The sequence below is a fragment of the Penaeus monodon genome, chromosome 2 (assembly GCF_015228065.2).
Source record: "Penaeus monodon isolate SGIC_2016 chromosome 2, NSTDA_Pmon_1, whole genome shotgun sequence".
Taxonomy (NCBI): Eukaryota; Metazoa; Arthropoda; class Malacostraca; order Decapoda; family Penaeidae; genus Penaeus; species Penaeus monodon.
In genome coordinates this window covers 10,214,687-10,227,186 of record NC_051387.1, presented here as the reverse complement: position 1 = coordinate 10,227,186, position 12,500 = coordinate 10,214,687, and the positions used below count along the sequence as shown (strand labels likewise).

Here is a 12,500-nt window from a genome sequence, read left to right as displayed (position 1 = left end):
AAAAAGTTAGTGAAGAACTTTATCAGTCCGTTAGTTAATCAGTCCGTGCTCTCTCGCTTCCCCAAACGCTAATACTTTGGGACATTCTTTGAAACCTCGGAGAGATCGCCTTTTTCAGAGGACACTGTCGCAGCGGTGGCCGGAGAGCTGGACGTTCCTGCCGTAGACCTTCCTCACGTGTTCGGTGCCGAACTGCCCGTAGATGAAGATGGCGTCGGAGGGGAAGCCGAGGGACCGCAGGGAGTGGAGGCACGAGATGGTCATAGTAGGGCCTCCACACATGATGATCTGTAAACGAACACATTGAAATAGATAATTAAAAAGCATGGGAGCGTAAAACGAGTCAAATATTTTTTTTACGTCAGTTTGAAGAAAACTTGCCTTCTGTTTAATGCCATTGGGTTTGGTCACGTGCTTGTCGATCATCTGCGTGTCGATGAAGCCTTCCTCGCCATCCCAGTCCTCAGGCGACTCTCCCAGCGTGTGCACCATCTCCAGTCGAGAATCCTTAGCTGGGGAGAAAGATAAACTATTAGCATTGCAACTAAGCTTTTTTGTTATTTTCTTCTTCCCTCTCATCTCATGATTACGGTAAACCTGATTTCAGTCTTCACATAGTATCTGAGAAGGAGATACCGTGTAGTGTTAGACAGACAATTCAGTCTGAAAGGTATCAATCTCGACAAAAAACGGGGAACTGGCTTTGTTACCCTTTCAGGAAGATATTGCGACATTCAGAGCGAACGTGCTAGATATAACATAGGAAAGTTGAAATAGTAGGAAGAGAATCCATATCCTTCCTTACAAACTTCATTGTATCTTTATACATCGATGAAATTATATGATCCTAAGGAAAATATTGATGAGGCCAAAAGTATGCTGAGCAATCTTTTTTTTATTTCGGTCTTAATGGGAGTGTTTACTGTTTATAAGGTGAGGATAGCGATCTCTTCATTATCTATTACAGCCTTTAACATCGACAGACTAGCTATGATTCACATATACAGCTCAGTCACGACAAATCACCTGCATAATCATCAAGTTCTTCGCGGTACAGGATCTCGTCGTAATTCTCGGAGAAGTAGAGGAGCTTGATCTTGGTCCTGTCGTCGGGGTTGTGCATGACGGCGCGGATGAGCTGCATGCCGGGGGTGATGCCTCCGCCCGAGGCCAGGAGCGTCACCTCGTCCAGCTGGTTCGCCTCGTACTCGAAGCCTCCGCAAGGGCCCTGGAACTCCACCTGGTCTCCTGGAATGATCAGTTATTGCCTTTATATGCACAATCATAGTCTTTGACTGCTTTACGACGGAGGAGCACACACACACACACACACACACACACACACACACACACACACACACACACACACACACACACACACACCACAAACACAATATAATATATATATATATATATATGTGTGTTTTTGTGTTGTTTTTTTTTTTGTGTGTGTGTGTGTGTGTGTGTGTGTGTGTGTGTGTGTGTGTGTGTGTGTGTGTGTGTTATATATATATATATATATATATATATATATATATATATATATATATATATATATATATATATATTATATATATATATATAACTTTAAGTTACACATGTCAGGTAATGAAATCATATAACTTAGAGCTGTATTTCCATTAACCCATTGTTTGTTGAAGTGGGCTGAGCAATTTACGGACACAGTAGCGGTTTGTGTACTGCAATTACAATTTGAAGAACTCTCAAAGTTGGGAGGGCACACTCTGAAGTAGCTGCCCCTCCCCTGGCCACTGTACGTATCCGCCACAACCATGTGCAACATGCCAAACTGGTTCCCTTCCGGTGCAGCGCGGAAAGTACGGTGCAGGGCGGAAAGACTCACCTGGCTTGAGAGCCTTGAAGTGCTGAGACATGAGGCCCTGAGACTCGAACCTGAGCACGAGTTCGATGCGGCCGAAGTCGTCAGGACGCGACACGGGCGAGAAGTAGCGCTCTTGCTCGTTGCCCTTGAGGTTCACGCGAACCTGTTGTGTTGAGAAACGAGTGTAAAGTGGCAGCTCATTTTTTTTCTAGCTAAAGTGCTCTCTCTCTCTCTCTCTCTCTCTCTCTCTCTCTCTCTCTCTCTCTCTCTCTCTCTCTCTCTCTCTGTGTCTATGACGCTTTCCCGTTCACATAAGTCACTTACCTTCACATACTGGCCGGTGAAGCATCCTGTGTGATCGGTAGGCTTCGGAAGAGCGAAGTCGAATGCGGACATTTTATCGCTGACTGGACTCTGGCACTTTAGGGTGAGTGGCACCCAAGTGTCAGGGTTCAGGGCAGGTCCGTGCTCTTCCCCGTCGTCTGTCTTGAGGACCTGGGTGATAAGGGTTCTTTGGTTTAATGCTTAATGTTAAGATCAGTGGATTAGGTGTCATAATAACAATGGTGTGCGTCTTCCGGTGCTGGTCATATGCTTGTCTAAACATAGTCTCTCTCTTTGGACCCATCTATTTTTTTCTCCTTCTGTTTCTCTCTAAGTCTGCCCTTCACTCACCCTCTTCTTTGTTTTCTTTCCTTCTCCTTCTCCTCCTCTTTTTCATGTTTATTCTCCCACCTCTATTCCCTTCTCCTCCCCCATCCTTCCTTTTCTCTATTTCCTTCTTTCCTTTCTCCTTTTCCCTTCCGTTTGTCGTCTTCTTATGTATATCCGTTTCGTTAATGAATTAGGCAAATGTTCTATCATACTTCATTACTACTTCCACATCAGTTAGCTCTGAGAATCAAATGATAATATTGACAATATTCATGATATATAAGATGCTGGTGATGATAAAATTCATAGTAATGAATAATGATAATTGTAATGATAATAATAAAGATGATGATGATGATAATAAAGATAATGATACTACTACTACTACTAATGATGATGATGATATAGTAGTAATTATAGTAGTTAACAGATAATACAACTAGTTAACAGTTAATACAACGAACTATATCATCAAAACCACATGATGATCATGATCACTACCACCAGTAACAAAAAAGCCAGGGATGCCAAACTCTAAACCTTTCGCGAACTACTTCATTTCAGGTATGAGCCGACAAAGGACCATACTAGCTCTAGGATTAAAGCTGTCTGATATATACGTACCTTTCCGTAAAGTTTATTTGATTTATTAGATTTTAAATGTCAGAAATTGTAATAAAATGTATGACATCACTTTTCTTCATAGTAATCATAACGCAGGATAATGATTCTTCTCGTCACTCTGCGCGTGAGGGACACATTAGGCCATGAGTTTGACTCCCCTTATCTCAGCCCTTTCAAAACAGGATACAACGCTTCTCTTGCCTTGCCGTTAGGCCGCGGGAGCACACGTGTTGAAAGGGTTGTCAAAGTCAGTGTCTTGGAACGGGTGCTTCGCTTCGCCCTTCTCCTCGGTCGCGACGTCTTCTAGAAGCGCCGCGGCCAGCTTCTTGCGCTCCTCGAAGTTCATTTTCTTGATTTCGTGGTGGATGGTTCTCTCGTTCGGTTTCTGGTCCCTAACGGAATTCAAATCATTCAGATATATGCACACACACACACACACAAACATATATATATGTATTATATGTATATATACACACACACACACACACACACACACACACACACACACACACACACACACACACACACACACATATATATATATATATATATATATATATATATATATATATATATATATATATATATATACTTATAGAAAAACCCACAATGCAAAAACTAGATCAAATCATTCAGATGTATACATATATATATATATATATATATATATATATATATATATATATATATATATATTTTTTATTTTTATGTGTGTGTGTGTGTGTGTGTGTGTGTGTGTCCACACACACACACCATATACACACATTGCATTGTGGGTTTTTCTACCATAGTATCAACACGGAAGAGTGTTTTACCATTCATATATATCCATACATACATACACACACACACACATATATATATATATATATATATATATATATATATATATATATATATATATATATATATATATACACACACAAATGCATGTATTTACATACACACAAATATATACACATGAAAGATATTTAATTTTATTCGTTTAGCACTACAGGATAATCTGGCTGTTTTGAAATAATGCATCTTCACTCTGGAATTTTGAACGTAGAACCTGGATCATTACCCTCAAAGAAATGACCTGGGTTGCCGAAAGAACGAAAAAAAACGCGTGGTATCCTTCATCTCTCTGATAAGCAGCGAGGGCAAAGGTCCTCACCAGATATCGAGAACGTTAAGTCCCTCGAGCACTGTCCTCCCCACCATCTGTCTCGTGACCTCGTTTGACACCGCCATGACCCAGCCCGCCTTCCCGTCGCGCAGTAACCGCTCCAAGCCAAGGTCAGTCTACCAGGGGGGACAGTAGAGAGGAAAAAAAGCTCAAATTTCAGATATTATATTTTTTGTGTGTTTTTTAAGCTATGGGAATAGTTATCATAATCTAAACTAATAATTTGATACCTATGTTAGTTGTGTTTATACTCTTAGCTCTCAATTATTCAATATCCACATGCACAAGTAAATATAGCAAAAAAAGTTACTAGTATTCTAAGTTCGCCCTGAGTCCATTTGTTCTAAAAGACTTTTATTCACTTGCCTTGTACCCGGACCCTCCGCAGGCGTGAAGCATCTTATCGCCAACTTTGGACACGTTCTTGGCAGCAATGAACTTTGCTTGGAATAGCCAGTGTGCAAACTTTGACCTGAAATGTATAAATATTGATTAAATCTTGCGGCGGGAGATTCGGGGCCATTCGAATTCTCCAAACAGTATCAGCATATAGACACACACACACACATTTGTGTGTGTGTGTGTGTGTGTGTGTGTGTGTGTGTGTGTGTGTGTGTGTGTGTGTGTGTGTGTGTGTGTATGTGTATTTATATGAGGATAGTGTTGGTTGATACCTTCTGAGTTCTTTCGTTTAATGTTTGTGCTAAGATCAGTGGATTAGGTTTCAACATTTTCTTTGGTGAATTATGGGCATTTGTATAATGGTGATAATGATAACGGCATGTGTGTGTGTGTGTGTGTGTGTGTGTGTGTGTGTGTGTGGTGTGTGTGTGTGTGTGTGTGTGTGTGTGTGTGTGTTGTGTGTGTGTGTGTGTGTGTGTGTGTGTGTGTGTGTGTGTGTGTGTGTGTGTGTGTGTGTGTGTGTGTGTGTGTGTGTGTGTGTGTGTGCATGTGCGTGTGCGTGCGCGTGTGTGTATGCACTCGCACTCATCTGAGCAAATGATTATAACAAACACTCATTTCCCACAGCCCAACCAAACTCTTATGAAAGGAAGAGCGTCATTTTCGCTGCATTCGCGTCCGAAGGCAGAGGCCACTCACCTGCAGACGGTGTGAATTCTCCAGTCACCGTTGTTGGTGGCGTTGTCGAGGGCTTGCGCCAGGCTGAACAGAAACGTTCGTGACGAATTCGTGTGACTCATGCACTCGCCAAAATAATCCTGGAAGAGACATTAGCTATATAAATCATCCCATTTCACACAGGCGACCCAGATACTCACGGAACTCGTGGTCAAAATACTCACCTGGATGGTTGGGTAGTCGCATACCCGCATCCCCACGTCAGCGTGTGCTTTGCGGGTCACGTGTCTTTTGGACACGTCCATGCACGCCAGGGAGATTCCGTTCCACACTGACGTCGAATTCAGGGAGAAGATGGGAGCCACGCACTCGTCGTTGCTCTGGGAAAACGAGAACTTTAGAATCCGATACGACTCTCATTATAAAAAAAGATACGCCATTTTTAAAGAATGAGAGCTACCTATATAGAATTAATACCTCGGTTAACGCTCATGATTGGTAGAGGCTTCCGCTAACACATTAAAAATGGAAACATCAAGGTTTAGGAAATATTTTTTTTATCAACCCCGCGAAAAAATATAATAATTTCCACGGACCTTCCGGCCATCTCCAGGAGGGCCAATCATTCTTTCGATGGAGAACTTGCCCTCGATGATGAGCGGGCCGGACATGTTGCCGTGCATGCCCAAGGCGTCCCAGTCTTCGGTGTTGGCTCGGATTTCGTCCTAGGGGAATAAGACCTCTTAAGTTACCAAATACCTGAACCTGACGTGAAAAGATATTTGCAGACAAATTTACACGCCCTGTGCAACAACCAGTTATAATTTTTTTTTTTTATTTATGTTTCTATTCCTTCGATATTTTTACCAGATGCTCGATGTTTATACACACTCGACATCTCTTCTCGTCCCCAGAACCCACCTTGTAGACCAAGAAGCAAGACAGGTTGGAGAAGTCTCCCCCGAAGTCAGGACTCACGGTCTGGATGGTGTACCAGTCAGCGTGGCCGCTGCTTGTCGCCCACGAGCCGTACTTGAAGAGCCGCACCATGTTCTCGTCCAGGACCTTCGCCTTCGAAGACAATGGGTACCAGAAGTGACCCCCTGAGAAAGGAAGAGCAAGACTGTGAACTAAGGAAGACTTTTGAGGGATTGGACAAATATGAAGAAGAAGAAACGTGTTGTTGGTATTAATCTTGTGATGTTCCGTATTCAAATCGACATTTTTTTTTCAAGAGATAAAACACCTTCATTTGTTTTTATCAAGGCAAGCAAATCGAGTCCTGTAATTAGGAGCCATGTCCTTACCTGCAAGTGTACTAGATATTAAGTGATGATAACGAAAACAAGGCATTTCCCGAACTTTACAAACAAGATATTAATTACAAACCCTGAGAATTAGCATCAGTGACACGTACCAGTCGCTGGATCAGAATAGGAGAGAGTTCCTACTAGCTTATCCTTGTCAAGGCGTCGAAGGAGGTCTTGGATATGTGGGTTGTCATGGTAACGGAAGAGCAGGGTGGCTACTGCGGATGTGTGCATGGCTGCGGAGAAAGATTTTTTTTTAACTCTTGCGGCTTTTTCCTTATTAGGTGTCGAGAACCTTAAGATGTATATTTAAAGATACTGCAGAGTTTCTAAACCAGCTGCTTAATTAGTCGAACACAGAAAACCTGGGGGGGGGGGGAAGTTGAAAATAAAGAACTTCCCGTGTCCTACATTCAATAAACAGCTTATCATACTCACTGTACACCATGGCGGTGGAGGGGCAGCCGTAGCGGGCAATGGTCTCGCTTACCATGGCAGAACACACGTGGTTCTCTCCAAGGCCTCCCAGTTCCTTGGGGACAATTAGACCCAGCAGACCAAGTTCAGACATGGCGTTCATGGATTCTCGGGGAAAAGTATAATTACGGTCGCACTTGGACTGAAAACAGGAAAGATTTTAGTTGTGATTGGTAGCAGATATATGATATATGCATTTATTTATTTACTGATTTATATGAAGACTTTTATACTTCGTCCATAATTTAGATAAAAGAAAAATGATATTTAAATAAACGAATATGATTATTGCAGTACTACTAAAATAAATATGATCGTTCTTTAAAATCTTAATATGGATAATGCAATAAAAATATCCTAAATTATCCTTAGAGTGCGTTATACAGACAGCCAATGCACAAATTTGATCTCCACCCGGCTCTTAACTTTACTTGGTAATTAAGAATAGACTCTCTTCTTTAAACCAGCGTCTCGTCGCAGTGTTTGCCTGAACTTACAGCTTGCGGCCTGATCTTGGTCCTGCACAGCTCTATGAGGTCGTCGCGCAGCTTCTTCTGCCCCTCCGTCAGAATCCAGTCGGGGTCGTAGTCAGAGCCGACGCCCCAGAACTCTCCTTTACCCCACTTCTTCATCTGCAAAACAAATATAGTGGTATATAAGTAAGAGTGAGAAACAAAAAAAAGTTATGTCTAATGATGTAGGGTAACAGAAAAGTGTAGTGTATATCCTTAGTATCTACTTAATGAACATTTCATCACACACTTCTAACTTATAGGAGAAAGGAAAAAACACAAATGAATAGATAAATAGGAAAAAATCGTAATTGATTATAGAGAACAGGAATTATTAGTCTTTGCCGCACTTCATCTGCGAGCGAAAGCAACCATGCGTTGTTACTAAAAATAATACATGATGCAATGGACACTGGGTTTTCAGTATTAATTTAAGCTGATTAAATAATGCACTCTTGACTGCTTGAGGCGGTGCCGAGCCAATGACTATGGTGTGTGACTGACCAGAGGGAGTTGGGAGTATAGTGTGTGTAGGTTGAGATGCACATATATACAGATAAATATCTAGGTAGACAAAAAAGCTAATGTATTTGTGTGTGCACGCGTGCGTATGTATAAATACATTTATGCTTGTGCACTCCTATAGCTGGCTGTTGGTCAGAGCACCTGCAGCAGAAACCCCATTAAGGTCCCGTCGGTGCCCAATTGGAACCCAGTTAATAGACGTCCAAAGAGGATATATTCATCATTACAGCTCGTTACATTCATCCTCTGTTGCACTGCCGCGCTCATTCTCCTCTTGCATTGTCGAATGTATTAGATTTGCATAACGCAGGGATCGGTCTTGTTGAGTGGTTATTTCAGAAAACGAACCCCACATGAATAAAATAATTATTCATGGGTAAACATGCATGGTATATATTTAAAGAATTATTTCATAGACGAGAAAGTGAATTCCTGACGAGAAATGCACCGTCACTTCTCGAGTTCTGGCAACATTAGGACTTTAAGTGAAAGCAAGGAGAGCGAGATGAAAAATATTGTGCTGTGAGCGAGAGAAAATAAGCGAAATATTTATGAAATAACAAGTCAGACTATCCGTAGTCGAGATAATTAAATGCAAATAAATCATTCTGTTATCAAATATTGTCGCTGTTAAATCCATTTGCCAAAGTCTGCATTAATGCAGTAATAAAATATAACAGATTAATGTTACTTACATTTGTCTGCTGAAAGCAAGCGTACATATTCTAAGTTCTAACATTTAGAAATCATCACGTAATATTTTTTTCAGGGAATATGGTCTAGTCACGCGAACACCAGTTAAAATAATCTTTTAAAGTTGCTAATGACCGCTTCTATTCCAGTCTTGAATAGTGGGGCATTTATGTAGAGAAAATATATCTATGATAATCTTAGCGATTTTTTTTTTCTTAAAACAATAACTGATGTAAATAATATATATATATATATATATATATATATATATATATATATATATATATATATATATATATATATATATATATATATATATATATATATATATATATATATATATAATATATACATACATACATACATTATCTGACGAATTGGAAACACTGCCGTTGTTTTGGTGATAAGAAACGCTTTTGGTTGCAGTATCACTTAGAATTATGTTTCTATAGATGTCCTAGGTATGTCTGTTAGCTATGGATCCCCTTCCTTTTAGTAATGGATCTGTTTTAGAGGTCACAGAATGCATGTCATAATCTTCGCAAGCCTTTTGTTGATTAAAACAAATGCCTATCGTAAGTATAAGTTATTGCGTTCTGTTTTCATTGGTCTCGAATTATTATTATTATTATTATAATTATATATATATATATATTATCATATATTATATATTATATATATATATATATATTATATATATATATATATATATATATATATATATATATATATATATATATATATATATATATATATATATATATATATATATATATATTATACGTACGTATATACACTACGCACGCACGTACGCACGCACGCACACATACACGCACACACAATACATAAAAATGTGTGTGTGTGTGTGTGTGTGTGTGTGTGTGTGTGTGTGTGTGTGTGTGTGTGTGTGTGTGTGTGTGTGTGTGTGTGTGTGTGTGTGTGTGAGTGTGTGTGTGTGTGTTACATTTTCTTTATTTACACCATAGTACCAATTTCTTGCCCTTCGACTCCCGTCAGAAGTACTTGCGTGAATACTATAGATACAAAATATCTATATACAGAATATACAAATACAAAAAAAGACGTGTCAATTTTTAACGATTACGCACCTTATCCCAAGTCAGAGAACCGAAACACGCGACCACAGCGGAGAGGACCTTCTCGCTCCTGCCGCCTCGAGCACAGTGTGAGGACTTCACAATATGGGTTGTGGGAAAGTCCGTGGCGGTTTTATCTTTATTCTTCCGCAACGGGAAATAGGTCACGGAGGGCAGCACGGACACTTGCGGAAGACGGGCAAGGGTTGTAGACAGTGTGGTGTCACGGTACGTACTGCTGAATTCTTGGTGACGTGTCGTAGAGGTCAGTCGCCATTCAGCCTGGGTTCCCGCGTGTATCCTTCCGCGTTTTTTTTTTTTTTTGAGAGGGCAGTTGTGACATAACCCTCCGCGGTTGGTAACCTACCCTATTTACTGTTACGTATGCTATTTAAATTTATTCAATGCATATAATTCTACAGAACTACTACTGTGAAAGCAATCCTACAAACATATATACTCATGAAAATGTATTGGAATACATATATACTAAATATTACTTTATGTTATATGTTATACTATATTATATCATTATGCTGAATATGACTTATTCCAAATGGCATATTCAACAACGATATCATATATGTTAAATCGTCTTTAAAATATCAATGATGCTTCCTTCTTATGTGGAGCTTTTAAGAACATGTAATGTGTGTGCAATTTAAGAATATAGCAAACAAGGCAGGACGAGTGAGGATTGATACACAGAAATGGATTCGGGTCAGAAGTCGGGAAAATTTTAATAACTTGTAGACAGTGATACCATCATAGCCGCAGTCCAGTTAGATTTAGTACAAAGATAGTCCATATATATAATGCATTCAGGCAAAAACAGATGAAATTACGCAAGACTGGTACCACGAAACTAATCGGTGAGCATCACAATCGTCAACGATGTAGCCAGATCTTAAAAGAACTTCCCAAAAATTCAACAATAACAGATTTTGAAGAGTAGAGCCCAAAATCAGGAAGCGAAGCCCCCCTCACCCCTGTGCTTCTAAACCCCCAAAGCCTCTTAGTACCAACCTGGTCACAGTGAGGATGCTGGAGCGGTATCCACGACCTTTCTTAGACAATTTTGAGATAAAATTTAACTGTCTCTGGCAGGCGCGGTACCCCATATAAGAATATCAACAGATAAATGAAATTAATACTTTTATATTACTCAAAATAGCGCATATATGGTTTAATTAGTAATTATACTAGCACCTTCAAATGTATGCAGGTGTTTTTTTTCTAATATAATGTGTTATACATATAAAAACACACCTACTGGAAACAAAACATGGTAATGTAGCACATAATTATAGCGTAATAAATAAACCCTATTATTGATAAAACGATAAGGTAAATATGGCAATAAATCTTACTTTTATCACAAGGGTAATATTACGTTTATTAAGTATAACTAAATGTGATGTGGCATCCTACGCTTATTGGCATTGCATCAGTTATATTTGTATTTTTTTTTTATATAAAATACAGCAATAAAAATATATGAGACGGCTCAGTTAACGCTTGATTTGTCAGAAGAATACTCGAAGCTTTTCTTATTATTTCCAAAGTGGAATAATCTTCAACAAAAGAAAATTTGCATAAGAACAAATTAAAGACAGTCCGTAGCGTATGGACAAAATTAAAAACTTGCGGACGTGAATAGAAAATGTCAGTAAAATGTTTAAAAAAACGACTAAATTAATGTTTGACAATAAGTCAAAAGGATCTTCAAAGATTTTTCTACTCTATTCTATGCAGAATTATCTTCAAATTTGTGTGAACTTGCATTGTAGTTTTAAAGACACTCCTTGCGCGTTCGGGACACTCCTCGCCTCAGACTTTGGAGGCCCATTCTGATTTATTGCCGAACGTTTAATGGATCCGCTTTCTACATAATTACTGCGATTTTCTCTATTTGAATATACAAATGGCACCGCACGGCTCCACAGCTGATGCAGTGACAACAAATCTATGGATGTCGGTAAGATGAACTAAAGGGGGAGGAGGAGGAGGATTCCTTAGGTTAAGGAGGGGAAGGGAAGCTATGGTAGCTAGCTACCTAGAAATTAAAAAAAAAAATTGTTGAATATATAAAATGTGTAAGGCCATCTTTGATAGAATACAAACTCCAATGCGTTGGGCTTTGGCTGATGACGTCATTAACCCTCATGGAAAAACTATCGAACACCTCGCTCCACAGTAGACTTAAGTATCAACAAAGGACGCTCGACTTGTCCAGAGACTCTCTATGTTTCTCTTTTATGATTTGATTTTTAATTTGTGTATTGTTATTTATAAGATATCTATTGATAGATTTTTAAAGTTTTAAACATTTTAATATTTCTATTTAACAAGGTATTCGCCGCTAATGACCTTAGCTGTTGACGCGGCAGATAATTTTAAATAATCAATCAATCAATCTGTGTTTCTCTTTCTATCTCTCTCCTCTCTATCTTTCTCTCTTGCCCCCCCCCCCTCTCTCTCTCTCTCTTTCTCTCCTCTGTGTGTGTGTGTGTG

At 39.4% G+C, this 12,500-nt stretch overlaps 1 protein-coding gene across 1 annotated transcript in view; it reads right to left on the bottom strand.

Moving 5' to 3' along the window:
• LOC119581017 overlaps window positions 1-10,307 on the bottom strand; it is an 11,069-nt gene extending 762 nt beyond the window's left edge. Inside the window, 16 exon segments of the mRNA XM_037929288.1 lie at window positions 1-288; window positions 382-512; window positions 1,027-1,248; window positions 1,865-2,006; window positions 2,168-2,338; window positions 3,312-3,513; window positions 4,281-4,408; window positions 4,659-4,764; window positions 5,394-5,512; window positions 5,597-5,752; window positions 5,969-6,097; window positions 6,294-6,475; window positions 6,790-6,918; window positions 7,121-7,301; window positions 7,657-7,791; window positions 9,999-10,307. The exon segment at window positions 1-288 is cut by the window's left edge and continues 762 nt beyond it. Of these exon segments, the coding sequence (XP_037785216.1) occupies window positions 115-288; window positions 382-512; window positions 1,027-1,248; window positions 1,865-2,006; window positions 2,168-2,338; window positions 3,312-3,513; window positions 4,281-4,408; window positions 4,659-4,764; window positions 5,394-5,512; window positions 5,597-5,752; window positions 5,969-6,097; window positions 6,294-6,475; window positions 6,790-6,918; window positions 7,121-7,301; window positions 7,657-7,791 (2,307 nt within the window). The 5' untranslated portion in view covers window positions 9,999-10,307 and the 3' untranslated portion in view covers window positions 1-114.
• Between the last annotated feature and the right edge of the window lie 2,193 nt (window positions 10,308-12,500).